The sequence below is a fragment of the Oreochromis aureus genome, linkage group 15, assembly GCF_013358895.1.
Source record: "Oreochromis aureus strain Israel breed Guangdong linkage group 15, ZZ_aureus, whole genome shotgun sequence".
Lineage (NCBI taxonomy): Eukaryota > Metazoa > Chordata > Actinopteri > Cichliformes > Cichlidae > Oreochromis > Oreochromis aureus.
The window spans coordinates 6,907,655-6,929,168 of NC_052956.1; the positions used below are offsets into that span (position 1 = coordinate 6,907,655).

General features: G+C 39.7%; 1 protein-coding gene across 1 annotated transcript in view; it reads left to right on the forward strand.

Moving 5' to 3' along the window:
• Positions 1-21,514, forward strand: part of nkain2 (sodium/potassium transporting ATPase interacting 2) — a 107,910-nt gene that overhangs the window by 72,634 nt on the left and 13,762 nt on the right. Inside the window, exons 4-5 of the mRNA XM_031726257.2 lie at positions 2,939-3,139; positions 18,864-18,924. Of these exons, the coding sequence (XP_031582117.1) occupies positions 2,939-3,139; positions 18,864-18,924 (262 nt within the window). The remainder of the gene's footprint in view (positions 1-2,938; positions 3,140-18,863; positions 18,925-21,514) is intronic.

Sequence of the window (21,514 nt, forward strand, 5' to 3'; positions counted from 1 at the left end):
AGTGGTTAGCGATTTAGCCAAACTAATTTAGCCAAGCATCTAAACGCTTTATTCTTGTCATGTCCATAAATGTTTCCTTCACAGAATGAGAAGAGTTGGCATCGCATCCTCTCAGGTCTTCATAAGATTTTGCCAAATTCAGCGTTTTAACGAGAATTACTTGTGATTTGAAAATGCCTGTTATAAAAGTACTGATGGATGATGCTGTGCTGGAATCATTATTACCTGTTTCCCCAGCATTTCAGCAGGTGTATAGAGTTAGAGGAGCAAACGATGGAAACGGGGGGGGATGGAGGTGCAAGGAGTGAAGAAATATAATGAAAAAGAAGAAGACAGAGAGAAAGCTGCGGCGACGCAGTGACAGACACGGGGAGAGTGATGGCAGAGAGGGAGCAAGAAGAAAATTAGAGAGATTTTACTCATTAAAAAGAGGAGCACAACAAGGGGAGATGGCATTAATCAGAGCTCTGCGCTAATGAGGCATTTACTCATTATGCTGAAATAGAGAGAGGCCATGGAAAGAAGAAGAAGAAGAATAAGAAGGGGAGAAAAAGGGGGAGGAAGGGTGAGATCACAATATAAATGAATGGAGAGAGAAAAAGAGAGAGACCAGGAAAAAATTAAGTAATGGTACAGAAAGAGGTGACAGAGCCAAGTGTGGATGTGGTGGGAGGTTAAGAGGGACAGGCAAGGACAAGATAAGGTGGGATATATGGAGTAGAAACAGGTAATGTAAGAACAGGGTTTCTATTTAAAGCTCTCTTTAAGGATTTATGTGCTTCAATAGAAGTGACTTTAAATGCAGACGGCGTACTTATGGGACTGTTGTGAGGACGCTATGTAGACTTTGTTTCATCTTCTTGGGTAACATCAAACCACAGTAGGCACACTTTCTTGCAACAAAAACTAATAGATTTTTTTCTTTTTTTCTAAATCTGATTGGCACACACAAGAAAATCAGTTTTATGATTTTTTTTCTTTCTATATCTTAGTAAAAAGATTTATGGTGCTTTTAAACAGCATTAGGGCCTCTCACTCGGCTAATGGCAAAGTAACACATGGACAGACGCCCGTGCTGTTCGCATGGTTGTCTGTTTAATGATCTATGCCTCCTCTTGCTAAATGGAGTCGTTAATATGTGCATTGTTTAATCCCAGACGACAATCACAGCTGATTCATTGTGCGTCTTTGAGGCTTTTAGAATTAAATGTAATGACGAGGAGCCTCTACAGACGCTCTACACTGGGGCCGTTGTGAGCACTGCTGAACTGAAATGACTTAGGACAGAAAATATAAAAGTTTAGAGTTTGTTCCATCAGTGAGGGGACCGTTCGTGCTTATTTGGACATGCAGTGTGACAGCTGCTTTCTCTGTTTTAGGTAATAAACAAATCTGTAGGGTATAATGCAACCCTGCCTCATATGAGTACACGCTATGAGACTGTAGCTAGTGGCTTTGTGATGCTCTGCAGTTCCGTAGGTAAAATGCTAACGTCAGCTGCTAGCACGCTTACCGTGTTCTCATCTTGCAAGTTAGCAGGATAGTAAGTTGCCGTTTAACTCTAAACTCAAAGTACTACACAACAGTGGTGCAGTTAGAGTTGGAAAGTTTAAAATCAAAGTGGCAGCGCAGTAAAGGTCTGCGAACAAAAGTCATCTGGAGATGTAGAAACCTGCTGCTGATGCTAGAAGAAAAGTTAAGGAAACACCAGTCATTAGGGCTCTTCCACTCAAATGAGTTTCTGCAGTTTTATGGAAATACATGGCAGTATGGTGTATAGTGAATGGTGTTGCTGACATTTATGGAGCCACGTTGGCAGAGCAGCTATAAACCCCTACAGTAAAGTTAACACTAGCGACCCTACCATAAACCTAACCTTAAGTTTCAGATCATAAGAAATGACTTTTTCTCTGTGTGTGTGTGTATGTGTGTTGGGGGGGTGCACCTTTTAATGTGTATTAGTGAATATTTATTCATTTGTCCCATGATTAGCAAGGCGAAAAAGAATAATTAAAGGCAAAAATCACAGATGCTAAGCACTGATAGGTTTATTCTGATTCTGGTTAAGTTTCCAAGTCATCATTGTCATAGTGATAATGATGACAGTAGATGCATGTGCACAATTCACATCGAGGCCCAGGATCAGTGGATTGACTTTTTATTAGGTACGCCTTGGTAGCACCAGATTGGACTACCTTAACTCTTCGTGGCACAACAAGTTGCTAGAAACATTGCTCTGAGCATCACACAGTTGCTGCAGATTTGCCGGCTGCATATCCATCATGCAAATCTCCCACTCCACCACATCTCAAAGGTGCTCTATTAGATTGAGATCTGGTGGCTGTGGAGATCATTTGATTACACTGAACTCATTGTCATGTTCAAGAAACCAGTTTGAGATGATCTGATCTGAAATGATGCTCAGCTCATACACAGGAAGAAAATATTTCCACTACGAAGCAGGATGGTTCCACGCTTTCATGTTGTTTATGCCAAATTTGCCCTTTTCTCGTCTCTAAAAGATGGCTGTGTGGGAAAATCCCAGCAGATCAGCAGCTTCTGAAATACTCTGACTGTCTGCCCGTCTGGCATTTACAACCATGCCACGCTCAAATTCACTTAAATCACCTTTCTTCCCTACACTGACGCTCAGTTTGAACTCCAGCAGCTCGTTTTGACCATGCCTACATGCCTAAATGCACTAAGGTGCTGCCATGTGATTGTTTAAATAGACACATGCATCAATGAGCAGCTGAACAGTTATACCTAATAAAGTTGCTGGTGAGTGTAAATCTAAATCTTAGATCAAGCCTCTCTTCACCTTTCTGTCTAGGTCTCAGGGTGCGACACATTCAGACGGCCTCTGCTTTGCTCCTTGTTTGTCTTCTGTCTGAGGATGTAATCAACCTCTTTCTGTCTGTCTCTCTCTGTTTGCCAGGACTCTGACCTTGTCTTGACATTTAACCTGTCCATGCACCGCTCCTGGTGGATGGAGAATGGCCCAGGATGCAGGGTGACGCCCATCACCCCTCCTCCCTCCTGGGCACCCGAGGACCACCGATATATATCTATATCTGGCTGTCTGATGGATTTTCAGTTCATAGAGGTGGCTCATTCCTCACTGCAGATACTCCTGGCTGTAAGTACTTGAGATGAATAAGTACAATGCACTATAATTTCAAACTCAAGTGCCTGCATGTAGTAGACATACTCGGGGTTTATTGCTTTAAAAGGCAGTCATGACCTGCTGGTACTGTAGATACAAATGTAGCAGTTTAGAGCCGACTAAATTTGCCATAATTATGAGGCGAACATCAGGCAGCCTCCACATGAAAAACCTAATGCCTGTGCACTGAGTGGGCCTGCGTACAGGTGGCTGCATTCAGCTATGCTCAACCTGCAACTTCACACCACAAAAACAGTAAGGCTCTCTGTCCAGTGATAGCTGGTCAATACTGGTAAAGAGTATTTGGAGATAAGGAAATGGATTTAAATGAATGCAGCTGTCAACCATTAACTCTTCAAAAGTGTGTTAATCCTGTCCTGCCTAGGAGATTCATCCATTCCTGTTGCATTTGTCAAGATTCTCATTTTTTTCCATAGAGTTCTAGTAAATGTGATATTTTTAATAGGGTTTGTGTCTTTTTATCACATTTCCAAACCCAAACAACTAGAGGAAAGAGTTTATGGAATATTTTTCTGTCATTTCAGCGGTAGAATGAACTAGCTAGAGCTGATTAGGTCTGCTAGTGACCAAAAAAAACTCCTAACACAAGCAAAAAAAACCCCACAAAAGAACTTTTTGTGTATGTCTTAGAACAGCGGTCCCCAATCCCCAGGCCACGGACCGGTACCAGTTCGTGAGTTGTTTGGTACCGGGCCGCGAGAGTTGAGGCTTGGGTGTGAAATGTATGGTTTCCAGGGTTTTTATTTATTCCAGAAGTTGCTCTCAATGTTGTTGGCGCATTTCAAGAGGACGCTGCTAATAAAGTTACGCAATTACACAGTGAATTCATGTTTATTATTATATTTACAAAATACCACAGTTTTTGTCTTAGTCGTATCATTTTATTTTGTTGTATTTATCCGCAACACCTTAAAAGCCGGTTCGTGAAAATATTGTCTGACATTAAACCGGTCCGTGGCGCAAAAAAGGTTGGGGACCGCTGTCTTAGAAAATTAAGTAAAATTAGTTAAACCGTCATATTTAAGGGTGTTATTAGATTAAAGTACATCTAGCCTTTCTGGTTGCCAACCATAAATAAATCTTTTTTGATCATAAATAATTACGTCGTTCTTTTATTTTACTAAAAAGAAAAAAAATCCCAGTTATTTCAATTTGTGTCCATGTCTGCATTAGTTTACATGTGCAGGTAAGTATTAACATATGCGGCAATTACATCCTATGCTTTGTACTTCTTTCTGTGTATGGATATGTGACACGGTGCTTTTAAAATTGCAATTATTCAAATGATATTTGGCTATAAGTTGAACGTATTCTAAAGTGTACTACAACCATGACAGCTCCTTGGTCTGCTGCAGTGGGTTGAACCTTTTAAGTACCTGTTTTAGACTAAAATGAGGTATCTAGTCTCCATTAAGTTAATAACTCATACCCTCATTAACATAGAATAGGCTGGATAAGCTGCTTTAGAAACCGTTCCTCTATCTCGGTTTTCTGCCTGTGTCTCTCTGTTTTATTTCATTTTTGCAAACGTGATAGTTTTCCTCTCTGTTTCTCTCTGCCCTCAGTATTTCTTCCTCTCCTGCACTGTCAAACTGTGATAATTAGGAGGATCAGAAGAGAGAACATACAGAGAGAAGTAAAAAGCGAGAATGAGGGAGGCCTGCCACTTCTCATATCAGTTTCCTCTGTACTGTAGCTCTGTTTGTACACATACATTCAAATAAGGAAGCGCGCGCAATAAACAAGTCAGAGCTTTAATGCCACGGCCGTGCATCATTACGCCAACAAACAACAGGGAAAAGGTTTCAGAAGCGAGAGACTCTCCGTCTTTTCGGTTTCATTCTGCATCTCGCTCTCTTACAGTGCATGACTGTCCCCTTCTCATGCCTACTCTGTGTCTCTCTGACAATCGATAGTGGTGCTTATAGTGTGGCTGAGTGCCAAGCCGCCGCACAGCTGTACCACTGTCTCACTGTAATTGGTGTGTTGAAACACTGTCATGCTCCATGAGCACAAACTCAACAGTCTGACAGGTTCACCAGGCGACCGCCAGCCTTGTTTAGTGTAATTGACTAAGTGTGGGTTAGAGTTTGCTTGAGTTACACCCTAAACTAAATGACTGCTCGTTATCAGGTTGATTGTCTGAATAACCGATGCTTGGTACATAATCCAGTATTGGTCTGTTGGTGTCCTTAAAGCTTCGTATGTATTGTTACTTCCTTTTCTGGCACAAAGGCTTTCTAACATGTGACTAACATTGTAAAAAAGGTGTCTTATAATCAAACTATATTGATTTGCAAAAATCAAAATGAGACTAAACTATGGGTCCGATTTATGTATGCACTGCACTTGTGCAAACTGGGTTTTGACATTAAAAAAAATTACTTTTATAAAAGAATCATTTGTATTTTCTTTTAAAAAAGAGCGCAAGGTTACATGTAAGAGATTTTTCGGACTGACTCTGTTGGGTTTCTAGGAGCTCCTTTCTTAAGGGGTAAAATATAAAGCGGAGAATATTTAAATCAAGCACGCAAACTGACACATTTGCAATGTGCAGTTTACTGCTAATTGTGCTGATATTTAACAATGAGAACGATTGTTTTTTAATATCGTAATTAACCGACTTTTTTAACTTACCTGCAAAACTAAGCCACACCTATGAGTGTACTTAGGAACTGCCTTCACTCGCCATTTAATAAATCTGGCTTTATATAGACAAAACTACTGAGCAACCTACACATTACACCTAGTGAAGCTGCTAACTGCAGAAAGCCAGGGCATGAAGCTCCCAGTGCACAGTTTCTAGGCTGATGTTAATGTCAAAGGGAGGGTTGAAGGTTTTGTATCTTTGTAACTTTACATGGTCTGATGTGGTTCCTTTTCAGTAATACCACTGAGAGTCGACTGTTGAATACCTGGGGGAGACATTTTACAAATGTATTTATTTCAGTGATGTCAATCTGTTACAATACTACACTTGCATTCAGTGAGTATATGGTATTGGGACTGAAAACACTCCAATTAGAAGATTAGGAGGTGGAATCTAGTACTTACTTCATATAGTGTATTTTTGATAAATATGAAAATAATAGGTCAATTAATTCTAGAAATAATGACTTGAAAGAGATTTTGTTTGATATAGAAAAACAAACCCCAGTCTCCTGGGTTAAAGTCTTGTCTTTAAACCATATCCGCCATCCAAAGTGGATTATATACTACTTCCTTACTGCTAATAGACAAAGTGTTATTGAGTCTCATTATGATCTTTTTCCTTGATGTTTATGGCATCTCAAGCTCCCATAACATTAAAGAGTCATTAACAAAAGGCAGGAGCATGAGCCAAAAGTTCAGAAAGAGCTGAATTACATTTGTAAACTCACCTGTTTAGAAATGTCCTACTTTATGACACATTGTTTAAGTGGCAAAGCATGTTTGAAAGGTGATAATGATTGGGGTTTGCATGGATGATATTCTACTGAAAAAGAGCTCAGAGGACCTCATTAAAGAAAACACCAAAAAATGAACATGAACGGGTTAATCTCATTATTTGCTCTTGTCAAGTTTGAACTTACGCACCACAGGTGATTGGATCCTTGAGCAACGTTAATGATGCTGGATCAATACTAACAGGTAATATCTGACAACCTGACAAAAAGGGGTAATGCTTGTGTTTTCAAGAAATGAAGGCTCTCTTGTTTCAATGGTGGAGGGAATCTAAATGCGGACAAGTCTGGACAGTGTGCAGAAGACAAATAGCCACTGAGGCATTGCAGCTGTCAGGTTCTTCAACACTACATGTTTTTTTTGTCTGGGTGGTTAGTTGGGTGTGTGATGGACTAGTTTGCTTAAGTGTCTCACAGCAGTTGGATTTTCGTCTCCAGCTTACTGAGTTCATGTGATGTAACAACTGTGACTGCAAATCTATTTTAGGTTGTTTTTTTCCCTACAACAGATGAGAATATTTGTCTCATAAGAAAACAACTTGTTCCACTGTCAGTCTTGTTGGGCTTTGTCCCATGGTTCATTTATTTCATTAAGTGTATATGATAAATCGTTAATTGGTTTGCTGCCTGACTTTTACAGTGAATTACTGTGTTAATTTCGAAGAGTGGACTAATTAGTTTTCTAAACTTTCAATTTCTTTACAGTTTGTTCCACAGAGTGAATATCAGCTGTACTGACATAGAGCATAAGGCTTCTCTGGGGAGAACTGGAGCATGCTCAGTGAAATCTAGGCCTTCAATCCCTGACGATAGCACAGTGGGGAAATGCACGAGCGTTACTTCTTTAATTACGTTTTTTTTTTTCCTCAACGCTATTGTACATCCTAATAGCACAAACAAAGTGATAATTATATTAAACAACATTATCTAAGAGGCTGTCTGCTGGCTCCGTGGTCTAAAGTGCATGCCTGCAAGTAATTTCAGTGATTAGCATAACTTCATCTAAAGTGGAGATACTAATCAGTGAAATCACCTACTATTTTTTTTTTGTTTTGTTTTTCTGATTGGGAGGAATGGCTGCATATAGCCTGGTCCCCACACACAGCTGAGTAACCCTGTCTCTGAGACATAATCGACTGATGAAAATTACCATTAGCTATGTCGGCTTGTTTGCATGTTACAACTCTGCACAGAGAATATGCTCAAATTAGGAGCACTTAAAACCAGGGATTTGATTTAATCTCTATTCTTCACTTTGAGAAAGAGACTGGGCCTTTATTATTATCATGATGGACTTAAACACTGCTTTGTTAACCGTGTCCAACATGTAACAAATAAATATATATCAGAATTTATATTAACTGAATTGGCATTTATGAGTAACGTAATAAATGACACAGAAAACCAGATTTTAAAAAGTTATTTATCCTGTTTATTTAGACTAGTCTCATTTTACTGAGGGTTTAGAGACAATTTAGAGCAGGGATGTCAAACTTGTTTTAGAATTTGCGCCACATACAGCCCCAGTTTGAGTTCAAGTGGGGTGGACCAGTGAAACTCCCCTTTCTGTCAGTGTAAAGAAGTTTAACTAGACATTTAGTCCTCACATATCTTAATTTAAGAAAAAAATTGAACAATTTCAACAGTATGTCTCATTTTCTTTATAATAAAGAAATGCTACTGCGGTAAATGAAAGAAATTTGTCAGCCCAAGTCTTGTAGGGAATAAATATGTGAAATTACAGAAAAAAAATCTGGTAACTAATTGCTGAGACTGTCCTGTAATTATAAAAAAGAAAGTTTAACTGTGGACCCAATCTAAAAAAAGAAAAAATTTCTATAGGACAAGACAGGAACTTTTCTCTCACTGAATTGTTTATTGGTTACCTAATTACAGAGCATTATCATTCCCAGCGCATAATATACCGACGATTTGCCACACCCCTAGGCGTCGCATAGTAACGCGAAAGGTACCCTTCCGCTTCCTTATGAAACGCTCTCGGTTGTCAGTTGAATCCAATAGAAAGCTGCTCGCAGCGGTAAGACACGCTTAGAGCAGAAGCTCCGGCCATCTATTCCAGCCCTAATCCTAACCTTAACCATAACCTTAACCCTATCACATAGTGTTTTCCAAAGTGATTCAGGATCTGAAAGTGAACTGATTTAACGTACATAATGCTTTGTTAGGTTGATTTTCGTGTCACATGTAAAACACATGTATAGATTTATTTCAGCCTGCTCTCATGCCTATTGACGATTTGTCACGGTCGTCTGTATGTTACGCGTTGGGATGAGAACGTGTTGCTAATTACTTTGGTTTAGTATGAATGACCATGGTTGAGGTCTTTATCAGTAGGGAAAGCTGTACAACCTATAAAAATAATGTTAAAAGTCTAAAATTTATGCCCGCCTTCACATTGTTCTGAGCCATTCAGTCGGCCGGAGCTTTTCAGAATCAGAATACTTTATTGATCCCTAGGGGAAATTATTTTTCGTTACAGTGCTCCATTATAAACAAACATTAACAAAGACAGACAATACACTAACTAAGAATAGCACAATATATACAGGCATATATATACATAAAAGTCACTTATTAATAAATTTGCTGGGCTGATCCTGGCCCCCGCACCTTATGTTTGATACCCCTGATTTAGAGAGCTCACTGCTGCCAGACCAGTATGTCTACTGAATATCAGATTGCTACAGCACTGCTTTTAGGTTAACACTGCGCAATATCAACAGTCAGTTAAATATTTTGTGCTCCCAATTGTTCCAGAGTGCTGCGCTTGGCAGGTTCATGGCATGGTACCCAAAAAAGCTCTGTGAAAATAGACTGTAACTAATAATTTCAGTATGATCTATCAGACAGCCGTAGAGTTTTTCTCAGACTACATCTTGTGAAAGTAATTCTTTGAATTACAGGTTATTTTAAGGTGGAAATTATGTGACATTATTGTCAGTGGGATCAAACACGATGACATGTTAGGGTCAAGCTGTATTCACGGGTCTTGCTGCACGTTTCTTATAAGAACAACAAACTATAATCCTAAAAAACATATTGGAAATTGTGAAAACATAATGCAGAAATAGGAACAGAGTTACTAGAGCCAAATACCAGTAGGAAATCTGACAAATAATGTGAATGTAAAAATTAGATGGTCTCTAAAAACTCTAAGAAAAGACCTTGTCGCTATCTATGCACCATGTTGTGCATGAAATTTTGTAGAAGTTCCTCATGTGACGTCATACACGGATTGCTCCAGAGTCAGCCTGTTTGCTTGGAACCAAATTTACTTGATCCTACATTGTCACAACGATGTCACCCTGCTGTAGCTGCAGCACAAAGTCCCATGACCGACAGAAATAATACCAAAATGGCAGCTTGTCCAGGGAGTAAACGGTGAGTGTAGAATCACAGTTGGTGGTTACGTGCCTGCAAAAGTCCAATAAGAGCGTTGATGTCATTTTAGCCAGTGTTTGTCTTTTTAGGTGCCTTGCCAAATAGTGTTGGCGAACATGGTCCTCCAGGATGCCCCGTCTCTCACACAGTGCAGCAGCTCATTTGCTTTCTTCATCCGGTCTTTCATTCCGTCAGTGATAGTTTCTCTCCTTCCACCTCTGCTTCTTTCCCCCACCCTTTTCAAATTGTATCATCATATTGCATTCCTGCTCTTATTGTAATGTGTCCAAAGTATCCTCCTTGTTTCTATGTGGTCTTCTGACACAGTGATCTTTTGGTCTTGTATGTATGATACAGGGAGTGCAGAATTATTAGGCAAGTTGTATTTTTGAGGAATAATTTTATTATTGAACAACAACCATGTTCTCAATGAACCCAAAAAACTCATTAATATCAAAGCTGAATGTTTTTGGAAGTAGTTTTTAGTTTGTTTTTACTTTTAGCTATTTTAGGGGGATATCTGTGTGTGCAGGTGACTATTACTGTGCATAATTATTAGGCAACTTAACAAAAAACAAATATATACCCATTTCAATTATTTATTTTTACCAGTGAAACCAATATAACATCTCCACATTCACAAATATACATTTCTGACATTCAAAAACAAATCAGCGACCAATATAGCCACCTTTCTTTGCAAGGACACTCAAAAGCCTGCCATCCATGGATTCTGTCAGTGTTTTGATCTGTTCACCATCAACATTGCGTGCAGCAGCAACCACAGCCTCCCAGACACTGTTCAGAGAGGTGTACTGTTTTCCTCCTTGTAAATCTCACATTTGATGATGGACCACAGGTTCTCAATGGGGTTCAGATCAGGTGAACAAGGAGGCCATGTCATTAGTTTTTCTTCTTTTATACCCTTTCTTGCCAGCCACGCTGTGGAGTACTTGGATGCGTGTGATGGAGCATTGTCCTGCATGAAAATCATGTTTTTCTTGAAGGATGCAGACTTCTTCCTGTACCACTGCTTGAAGAAGGTGTCTTCCAGAAACTGGCAGTAGGACTGGGAGTTGAGCTTGACTCCATCCTCAACCCGAAAAAGGCCCCACAAGCTCATCTTTGATGATACCAGCCCAAACCAGTACTCCACCTCCACCTTGCTGGCGCTGAGTCGGACTGGAGCTCTCTGCCCTTTACCAATCCAGCCACGGGCCCATCCATCTGGCCCATCAAGACTCACTCTCATTTCATCAGTCCATAAAACCTTAGAAAAATCAGTCTTGAGATATTTCTTGGCCCAGTCTTGACGTTTCAGCTTGTGTGTCTTGTTCAGTGGTGGTCGTCTTTCAGCCTTTCTTACCTTGGCCATGTCTCTGAGTATTGCACACCTTGTGCTTTTGGGCACTCCAGTGATGTTGCAGCTCTGAAATATGGCCAAACTGGTGGCAAGTGGCATCTTGGCAGCTGCACGCTTGACTTTTCTCAGTTCATGGGCAGTTATTTTGCGCCTTGGTTTTCCACACGCTTCTTGCGACCCTGTTGACTATTTTGAATGAAACGCTTGATTGTTCGATGATCACGCTTCAGAAGCTTTGCAATTTTAAGACTGCTGCATCCCTCTGCAAGATATCTCACTATTTTTGACTTTTCTGAGCCTGTCAAGTCCTTCTTTTGACCCATTTTGCCAAAGGAAAGGAAGTTGCCTAATAATTATGCACACCTGATATAGTGTGTTGATGTCATTAGACCACACCCCTTCTCATTACAGAGATGCACATCACCTAATATGCTTAATTGGTAGTAGGCTTTCGAGCCTATACAGCTTGGAGTAAGACAACATACATGAAGAGGATGATGTGGACAAAATACTCATTTGCCTAATAATTCTGCACTCCCTGTATTGTCATCCTCCTGATGAACCACATCTCTGTTTTCTTGATGGTGTCTCTGTTTTTGGTTTTTGTTTTGTTTCTTGTCGAAGCTTCACTTTCATACGTGAGGATAGGTATAATGTAGGCATCTAGGACTTTCTTTCTTGTCTTGAATGAAATTTGTCGATTGATTAAAATCTTTGTTAAGTCATAGAAAGTCTTTTTTCCTGTTGCAGTCCGCATCGTGATTTCATGGAGCGATCTTCTATCGCTGTTCAGAGTGGTACCCAGATGTCTGAACTTCATGACTTGGTATCATGTGGTCTGATGCTCTTTTGGCCAGTAGGTGGAGCTTTTTTATGTGTTGAGGAGTACCTTAGGTTTGCAGTAAAGTTGGTAGTGTACCTCAGTAAAAGGCAAACCACCTTTGTGACAACGAAAAACCAAAGCTTAGAACTTACATTAACCTGAAGTTACCTCGCTAACTCCTGATTAGCTTTTATAGCTGTTGTTTGGGTTTTTTTAAAGATCAGAAAACAGAAATAAAAGATGAAGTGCAGTGTGTGGGAACTGAACATCAGTCAACCAAAGAAACCACAGTGCTCTACAACACTAATCCCATATTTGCTGAATAAGTAACATCGTAGTAAGATCAGGATTGCGGGGACTTTTTTCAAAAGCTTTTTTATAAAGGTCAGTAACACTGACTCAGTCAGTTAAAACAAATTAAGTATTCATTAAAGCTGTAAATTTTCACTCCTGCTCTTGGTGAGAAAATATAGTACACCACACCCTCTCCACACCCTCAACTCCCCCAGCATTTGTTTAAGTTTTAGAGGACATCATCAGCACATAAATAGATTTAATCCAATGGATGTGACATCTTCATCACAACACAATTTATCTTCAGTACAATGCCACAGACAGCTGTAATGGATTCGCTCATTGGAGATGAATCCATTTCTCATCAAAGAGCAATACATCCACAACACAAGGCGAGATTAGCAGACAAATAGACAACAGCTCTATCATTAAGATTCAGAATGAACACTGTGAATGTTATGAGAATAAAGCAACAGGGAATGGGAGGGGTAATTGGTGGTGCTGGTCATGTATTAACCTGCGGATCTACTCAGCTGGTTTAAGATCTACAGAAAAAGCACTGTGCTTCATTGAAAATGTTAACTCCTCTTCGTTTCTGGTGTAGAACTAACTGCGTCACTGGGAGACTGACTTATGCATGCACGTCCATGGCATCTGTCCTTGGTTTTCTAACAGGTCTCATCCCGTGATGGTATCAGTGAATTATTGGTCTCAGGCCATGCAGAACGTAGAGTTTCCATCCTTACCGAACACCAGCTGCTTGACATTCAACTAATTTCTCCCTGCGCTCCGTTCAAAACGTCCAGGTGTTATCAGAATCACTGCTAAGGGAACATTTGGAGCATCATGATTGTAAAAAACTATGATGATTCACTTATCTTCCTTTTGTCTAATGGGATTTCTTTGCCTACGTAGCACACAGCAGCAATGGAAGTAATTTTAGCAATGCGGCCAACATTCCTGAGGATTTTGGTCTGTTGAAAGAAAAACAAAGACCTGGTAAAAGTTCAGATATCCTGACAATGCACTGCCAATGACATTTACTTTTCCTTTGGCGCCACTAGAGGTTGATATTTGTGGTTTTTCGTATCATTTCTCATCCCAGCTCACAGAACCTCTCATATAGCTGTAGACTCTTAGTGCAAGATTTATTAAGCAAGAGCCCGAAAAAGTGCAGATGGAAGTGGAAAGTTCTTCGGGTGATTCACTACCATCTATGATCACAGATGGAGCTAGTTTATTCAAGTGATAACCACCAAAATCTAGCAGGAATTTCTCCAATTAGCAGATTGTAAAGCAGACAGACCAACTAATAACACTTGCACAGCTTGCTACTTATAATCTGACAGACACAGCTAAGTGTTTGCTTAGGTTTTTGCTTGTGAACAACATGAATAGAATGGTGGACAACATCCTCCATCAGGGCCATCAGGGGTGTTTCACTCCTTCTCTGGGTGAATCCTGACATCTTGAAGTTCAGGATTTATACATAGAAAAGCTGCTTCACTGCAAACAATTTAGCCATTTAAAAGGAACCGAGATATGCAGATATGGCTCTAAACATTTAAGCTACGAGCTGCTCCCAAACTGTTATTATGCACTTGTACTTATAACCACTACCACGGTGATGTCAATAGAAAATTAGGTAACACATGATTTTTTTTTCTGTATCAAATAATGGTGCAATTAGCTGTAAATTGCCAACCGCAAACCTCGATATTCATGTTGTATGACTCTTCTTTCTCTTCTTTCCATGAAAGAGGAACTCGTGAACGGGAATCTACAAATACATGTGCAGCTCACTGCACGTCTTTATTAAATATCATTAGTAAATCTTACGTCCTATTATTTTGTACTTTGTCAGTACTACTAATCTGCAAATAAACCCAAACTTCACACTTAACAATCACACCTGTGGGTAGCTGAGTCCAGGCCTTGCATTTACCATCGCAACACCCCATTTCATTTTTACTTCATTTAATAAATTAATTGAATCATTGTTAACATGGACTAATCTGTTATAAATGCCAAATGCGAGCCGTAAAACAAATACACCAAGAAGAAGAGTTGAGATTGAAAACATGCACGTACATGTGTATCAGCCACTCACAGACACTGCGAAACTAGGAGGTGTAACTGCAGTGCAGGAAGGCCACTTTGCCATCGTTATCATTGCAAACATTTGTTCAGAACACTCTGTTCAAGCTCTGAAGGGGAGAACTGTTGCAGTCAACTACATCGATGCAGGAAGAACATGCGTATCTGACAATTTATCACCCATACCATTACTTTTCTCTACCTTGGAATAATGCCACTAGGTTTTACTGACTTACTGTTGCATAACTAACTACATTTGCAGTGTTTACCATGGCAACAGGCATTCGATAAACGGTATGTTTAAGAAATGGGATAAACTCCTGCCTCCTGGGATTGCATGTGCCCTTGTGCTCATAAAACCTAATAAGAATAAAGGGCTTCTGCTCTGAGTGAGGTACACGGTGCTGTGCGGTGAAATGGTGAAGTTGTACAAGTTATTGCTTGTCAGGCTGATCAGGGGCAGGGATCCTGTCTGACTTGATGCTGAAGTGGTGCTTTTTCCATTTCCACTCGTCACACTGAACATCGTTCAGTAACTAGGAAACCTAAATCCACAGACAAAATGAAAAAAAGGAGCCAGAGCCTGTCTGAGAAACCTGGGGGTATAGCTCACTAAAAGGCAGAAAGCATGTACTGTGGAGAAGCTAAAACACCATATTTCTTTCTTTTTACAATCCCTGATAAAAAGAAAAGTTGGTTTTAGAGAGGCCTAGTTCCTGAGAAGTAAAGATGGGCAGGGTTTTACCAATCTGCAAAACAATTGTGTCTGTCAATTTTAAACAATTTCAGAATAATGTTCGTAAAATAAAAACGTGAAATATTTAACCATATACAGTACATAATATTATCAAAAGATTTCAGAGAATCTGGAGAAATCTCTGTGCGCAAGAGACAAGGCTTAAAATCAGTAATTGACTTCTGTGATCCTCAGGCCTTTATCAACAACAGTAATGAGTCCCTAATGGAAATTGCTATCACTTGTAACTCACGAGTAAAGCCTGCATCTCTGATGGTATAGTGATGCATTAGTGTCTGGACAGGCACCATCAATGCTGAAAGATATAAACAGGTTTTAAAGCAGGAAATGCTCCCATCCAGTACTAAACAGTATACTGCAGCTAGCCCAACAGCATGGCTTTGTAGTAGAAGAGTCCGGGTGCTGAAATGGTCGGCCGGCAATCCACTAAGCCCAGCAACTAGTCTTATCAGTTCCCAGATGGTTACAGACTGACAAAAAGAGGCGATGCTACACACTGCTAAACATGGCCCTGTCCCAACTTTTTGGAGACGTGTTTAAAATTACCTCTTTTTTTTTCCTTAAAATTGTCCATTTTCACAGCTCAAACATTTGATGTGATTTCTATTCTTGTTTGTGAATAACATAGGTGTTTATGAGAGTTGCAAATCATGGCATTCAGTTTCTATTTATACACACACTTGTTTTGTAATTGTCTGTGAGTTGTATCTTACACTGACAAAGTGTTTCTAGTTGGTTGAATCTGAAAATACTTAGAACTTCTTTTTTTTTTTAAAAATAGAAAGAAATAACACAGCACACAGCTAAGATATTTGGACTTTCAACATTTGGAAAAGGTGAAATACTTTGTTTAGTGAAATAAACCCTGGTTAAAATTAAAGTCTTAAAAGTAAATTAAGTTCAACTTTAACTATAAGCACTGAATAACCTGTCACTTAAAGAGAAGGTGCTGAATAATCTGTTGTAAGAGAAGAATTGAAATCATCAGAGTGTGTTTAATCACAAGCAGGAGATATCTCAGTTCAAACCCCAGTGATGAATGCAATTGAAACCAATATCTGTGTATGGAATTAACGTTGTAATTTAAACCTTGAGTGTGGTTGTAAAGCTTTTTTTTCTCTTGGTAACAATACAAGAAAGCTGAATGCTGCAACCTTGAATGTGTGAGTGAGTGGGGGTGAAATACTACAGGCTAGAAAATGAAAAGACAAAATTGCCTTCAAGGAGAATGGCAGTGACATGATCCTTCAAGGCAGAGAGATGTGGATGGCTATTGGCACATTTTAATCAAAATCGTAGTCAAAACTAAAAATGTGGTTTGGAAGTGTTTGGCCCTGCAAAACCTAAAATATTAAATATGCTATTTTCCAAGGTTCGTGAGCAGGATAGTCCAAATATAACTGCAGGGATCAAACATAGACACACCCAGAACTCCAGCAATAAACAAGATAAGGAACACACATGCTTACAGCCCCATAGCTAATATTGGTGAACCCCAGCTATCTTATTTGGATTTCTTGACTTCAGGAGGAGATATAATCAGACTTCTTGTAAACAGGATATTATGTTTATATGCAGCAAACACCAAAAACGGAATACTTGAGTTTCACGAATATTAACAGGATATTGATGTGCAGAGAAACGTACTCCGTCACAGCTGATCAGAATGTTCCCTATCGCGGGGCGGCCACGGCTCTCCGCTCCCTGTTCAGTCGCGCTAACACAACTGCACCCAAAAGTCATTTTCAGAGCCAATGAGCCTGCAGAAGAAGACAGAACGAGCTCCCGATCATTGGCGGGAAACTCCCTAAACTCTTCAAAGTCTTTTAAGCAACATTTTGACTTTGCAATGCAAAAAGTCTGCTTCAAGTGAATACTAATATAAAAATATTTCAAGCTGGATTGGCAGCAGACAGGAGACGCAGCCTGAGGTCGAGGTCATCCTAATCTTTGAAATGATGCTGTCAGTAGTACCGACAGCTGCGATGCTGTAGGACGTAAACTTATCAGCATCTTTGACCAGTGGATATTTCTCATGGCATATCTGCTGCACAAAGCACATTTGTTTTCTCATCAGTTTTGATCCCCCCGCTGATACCGGCAGCAGTTTCCATCCTCCTGTATGTGGCTTAGCTTTAAGTAAATTCATCCCCCGCGCAGCGAAACACTGTATTCCTGACTCGTTTCCTTGTGTGAGGCAGAGGAGAGAGCGAGTACAAGGTGGAAGGAAATGGGATGTATAATGGCAAGAGAAAAAGGAAGAGAAGCTGGAAGGAATAGTCAGAGTGTGAGAAACGGAGGGGAGCTTTGGGAGCTGAACATTATTTAGAGTAAATGAGGTCAGGACCTTGAGATATACACTGAATCTCAAATGTAGCTCCTCACACTTGCAGCTAGCTGAGTGTTTATGCGCTTGTGTGTGTGTGTCTGTGTGTGTTGGCATCCTTCCATGTAGTCAATAGAATACCAACCAGGTCAATGTCATTTTCCCAACATTTAAAGCCATATTTCAGCAATAAGGCCTCTTTATTCAGGGTAATAGGTTAAATTAATGCCTCATACAAACACACGTGTATACCTAGTTTTCCTCTCATCCCACGTTTTATCTCTTCCCTCCATCCTTTTCTCCTCCTCTGTCATCGCGGGGTAATAAGGTCACTAAAATCCCAACCTTACATCGACTGCACCTTCCTGCATCTTTGCTCCAATCGGCCACCTCCTATCGGTCTCCTAGGAAACAGACAGCCAATGGGAAAGCAGATCAGATAGCAAAAGGTGTTTTACTGGTGTGGATTGCTGTACCACTGTCTAAACATAACCCACACAGACACACACATGTTTAATGTAAGCTTCTCTGTGTAACAATCACAGCACAGAGCTGCAGCATCCTTTTTTTGATTGTTTGGCCCTCATTATTTCCAGGTATGTGAATGGCTTCAAATGGAGATGACATGATGAGATGGAAGACTGTGAGGTTCACCCCTTGGTTGTACGCTTACAAAGCCCTACCCCACAGCAGTGGTGTAAGGTTTTCATTTTGATGATAATCACAAATGTAGCATTATCTGCCTTGACTTTGTAAGCTAGTCATTGCTTGTGACCGAGGCAATAGATGGCACATGTTTACCCACAGCATGACATTGTAGAGCAACAGTTGTGGCGCATTGGTTTTTTCTGTTAATAAATTGTGCATTAAAACAGTGTCTGTAGAGCTCTAAAACCATGAAAATTTGGGCTAACCTTGTGGTTGTCATTGAAAATATGTTTTTGCACACACACACACACACACACACACACACACACACACAGTGCTCTATTTTGGAGCAAAATACCACAGCGCTGTTCCGCTCCACTTCCACCAACACCTGTTTTCTCTATCTGTTCCAACTATTTGTTCAATGTCTATCCCCTCACATGTTTTCCGCTTTCTCTCCGTGTTGCACAAAAGAATAATGTTCCTCTATTTTTTCTTTTTTTCTTTTTTTCTTTGTCTCTAGTTGGTGGGGTTTATCTACGCCTGTTACGTGGTCAAGCTTATTTCTGAAGAGGAGGATAGCTGTAAGTACACAGTCACACGCCTGCAGTCACATGGGCATATGCGAACAATACCTTGAAAGCAAAATGATGTTTTTGTTTTTTGAAACTTACATAATCCTCTATTTAAATGAGTACTTTCATCTCTTTTTAAGTGTGTGCGAGGAATAAATGATTACATATGGGAAGTTACATTGAGATCCACAAACAAAAGTTATAATTGATTCACACAAAAATATGCGACTTCTGCAATATCAATCTTATCAACATTCATTAAATACCTGCATCTGCGGGATCCATATGAGTAGAGGGAGTTGCAAGTATTTACACAAGTTGCACAGCAGCTGTGACTTTATTAAATATTTCAAACTATTAATTATCTCTAACCTGGAGACAGGATTAGTGAGATTCTACCATCAGATTTAATTTTCTGCTTCAGACAGGTGAGCTGTCTCACTCAGAGTTTATAAACACCAGTCGTACCATTTGCCACAAAGCACACATCATCAGGTTTGAGCACTGAGCCACATTCCAACTCCTGAGGTATTTTTAGTTTAGTGTTTGTAAAATTCATAAATCTTCACAAAACAGAAGTAAAACAAAGTCCACAATACAAAACAATAAAATACAGGCAGCACAGAGAAACACAGTGAAACAGGCAGGTATGGAAACAGAATGACATGACGAGGTTTAATTGAAAGACAGGGAAATGTCACAGGAACACACTGAAGGTTACTGAGTGGAGTGGAAACAGCTGGGGAACAAGAAACAGGTGAAACTAATCAAAGATAATGAGACAGGAAGTAGACTACCTAGAAATGAGACACAGAAGTCAGGAGAGTATCAAAATGAAAAAAGAAAGTGATTATACGCAGAGACAAAACCCTAAGACACACTTGACACAGAAGTATATAAGGAAAAGGGCTAGAAAAATAACAAGTATACAAAATAACCTCAACCCAGAATACAAATGTAAATACATGGGAACTGAAACAAAGTACTTAAGGCTACAAATACAAAGGAGCATGACGATCAAAATAAAAAATACACAAATTATCAAAGAATTGAATGTCAACAGATACTCAAAACTCTGGGTCCACAACCAAGGACGTTGACACGATGAGAAGAAATTACAGTTTTTTTGTTCTGTCGAATGGTTTAATCTGTTCTGAAATGTTTTGTTTGTTTTGAAAAGATTTTTTAAAAATTGCAGCCATTTAAACTGAGGATTTGATCATTTTTTCTCTGGCTGCTTTTAGCGTGTGTAGAAATCCAAAGGTTGACAAACTGGCTGTTCCTGGTTACGGTTGCTAAGCTCTGACTAAACTCTGTTTGGCAAGGTTCAGTGAATGGTTGATTTCTAATATACTGGGTAAAGTTGCTTTGAAGGGTCAGGCTTCTAAAATAAATTCAGTCTGTCGCCCTCTCACTACACTCCCCCGTCCATCGTGTTTATTCTCTTAATAAAAAATGCAGAAGGTTTGAATGGAGCCATTGTCTCGTTGAGGGTCGTCACCACTACTTTCCCGACACAAATTCACAGTGAAACTTGTAGCCCACAGACTTAACAGCCGGGCTCATTCATTTACAGGAACATGCAGAGAAAGAGACGTGAGAGAACGTGTGGAGGATGAAGATAGCTGAGCACATTTCTGCTAGATCAAAGTTGCTTTTCATTCATACTGCAGGTCTCTCCCTCATGCTTCCCACTTTCAACCACCATCACCAAGCAACAGTCATGGAGGGAAAAATGTGTGGAGAGAAAGGGAACTAAAAGATCTTCATCAGTCAATTCACACAGCATTTGTCTTTATTGAGGCTTTTATCAATACATCAATTCATTAATACAACCATGCTGATTTGGAATTGGGCTGCTTTTCCAGAGGTGACACTGACTACAATTTAGTAAGCGTTTTATGTAAGATGTGAGTCTAAAGTAGTTGTCTTTGTGTGTGGTGCAGAAGATGAAAATGAGGCACATCAACATGTTAATTCAGTTTTTGTTGCTTTTAAAATGCAGTGTGCATCCTTGTGCATTAACTTGAATGAGCCCATTTACCTGAGGCCATCAGTTAAGTTATTCTGTTAAAGTAGACGCAGCCGTTTTTCCCAAAGATCAATACCGTGGCATGTCTTATTCAACAGTGAACCATGGAGGCTGTTTGTTAACGCATAAATATTGATAGGTAATAAATGCAGACTAGATCAGTGGAAATAGTTTGAAGCCTCGAGAGTAGACACATTTTTCTGCTTTCCTTCCTGCTCTGAGCAGATTGGGAGTTGAGATTGAAGGGGGCAAATTTATCCCGTCTGTTATAAAAGTGTGGGTCAGTACTGGGACAGGATGACCTCTATTTTAAGCGCGGTCACAGTGAAAAGTGAAATCATCATAGTGTAAAAGTTAAAGAACAGCTGAGAGTAATGTAATGTTACATTTATGACACTTTAAAGGAAAATAATTGAGTTTTAGGGGTTGTTTTTGAGAGGAGGGTTTTTTTAACACTGCATTTTAATAAGCTCAGTGATGACAGTAAACCTAAAATGCCACTTTGCCTTCGCCTCCATGTCTAAATAATTGATGTGCAACATTTAGTATTTGCCCTTTTGTTAACTG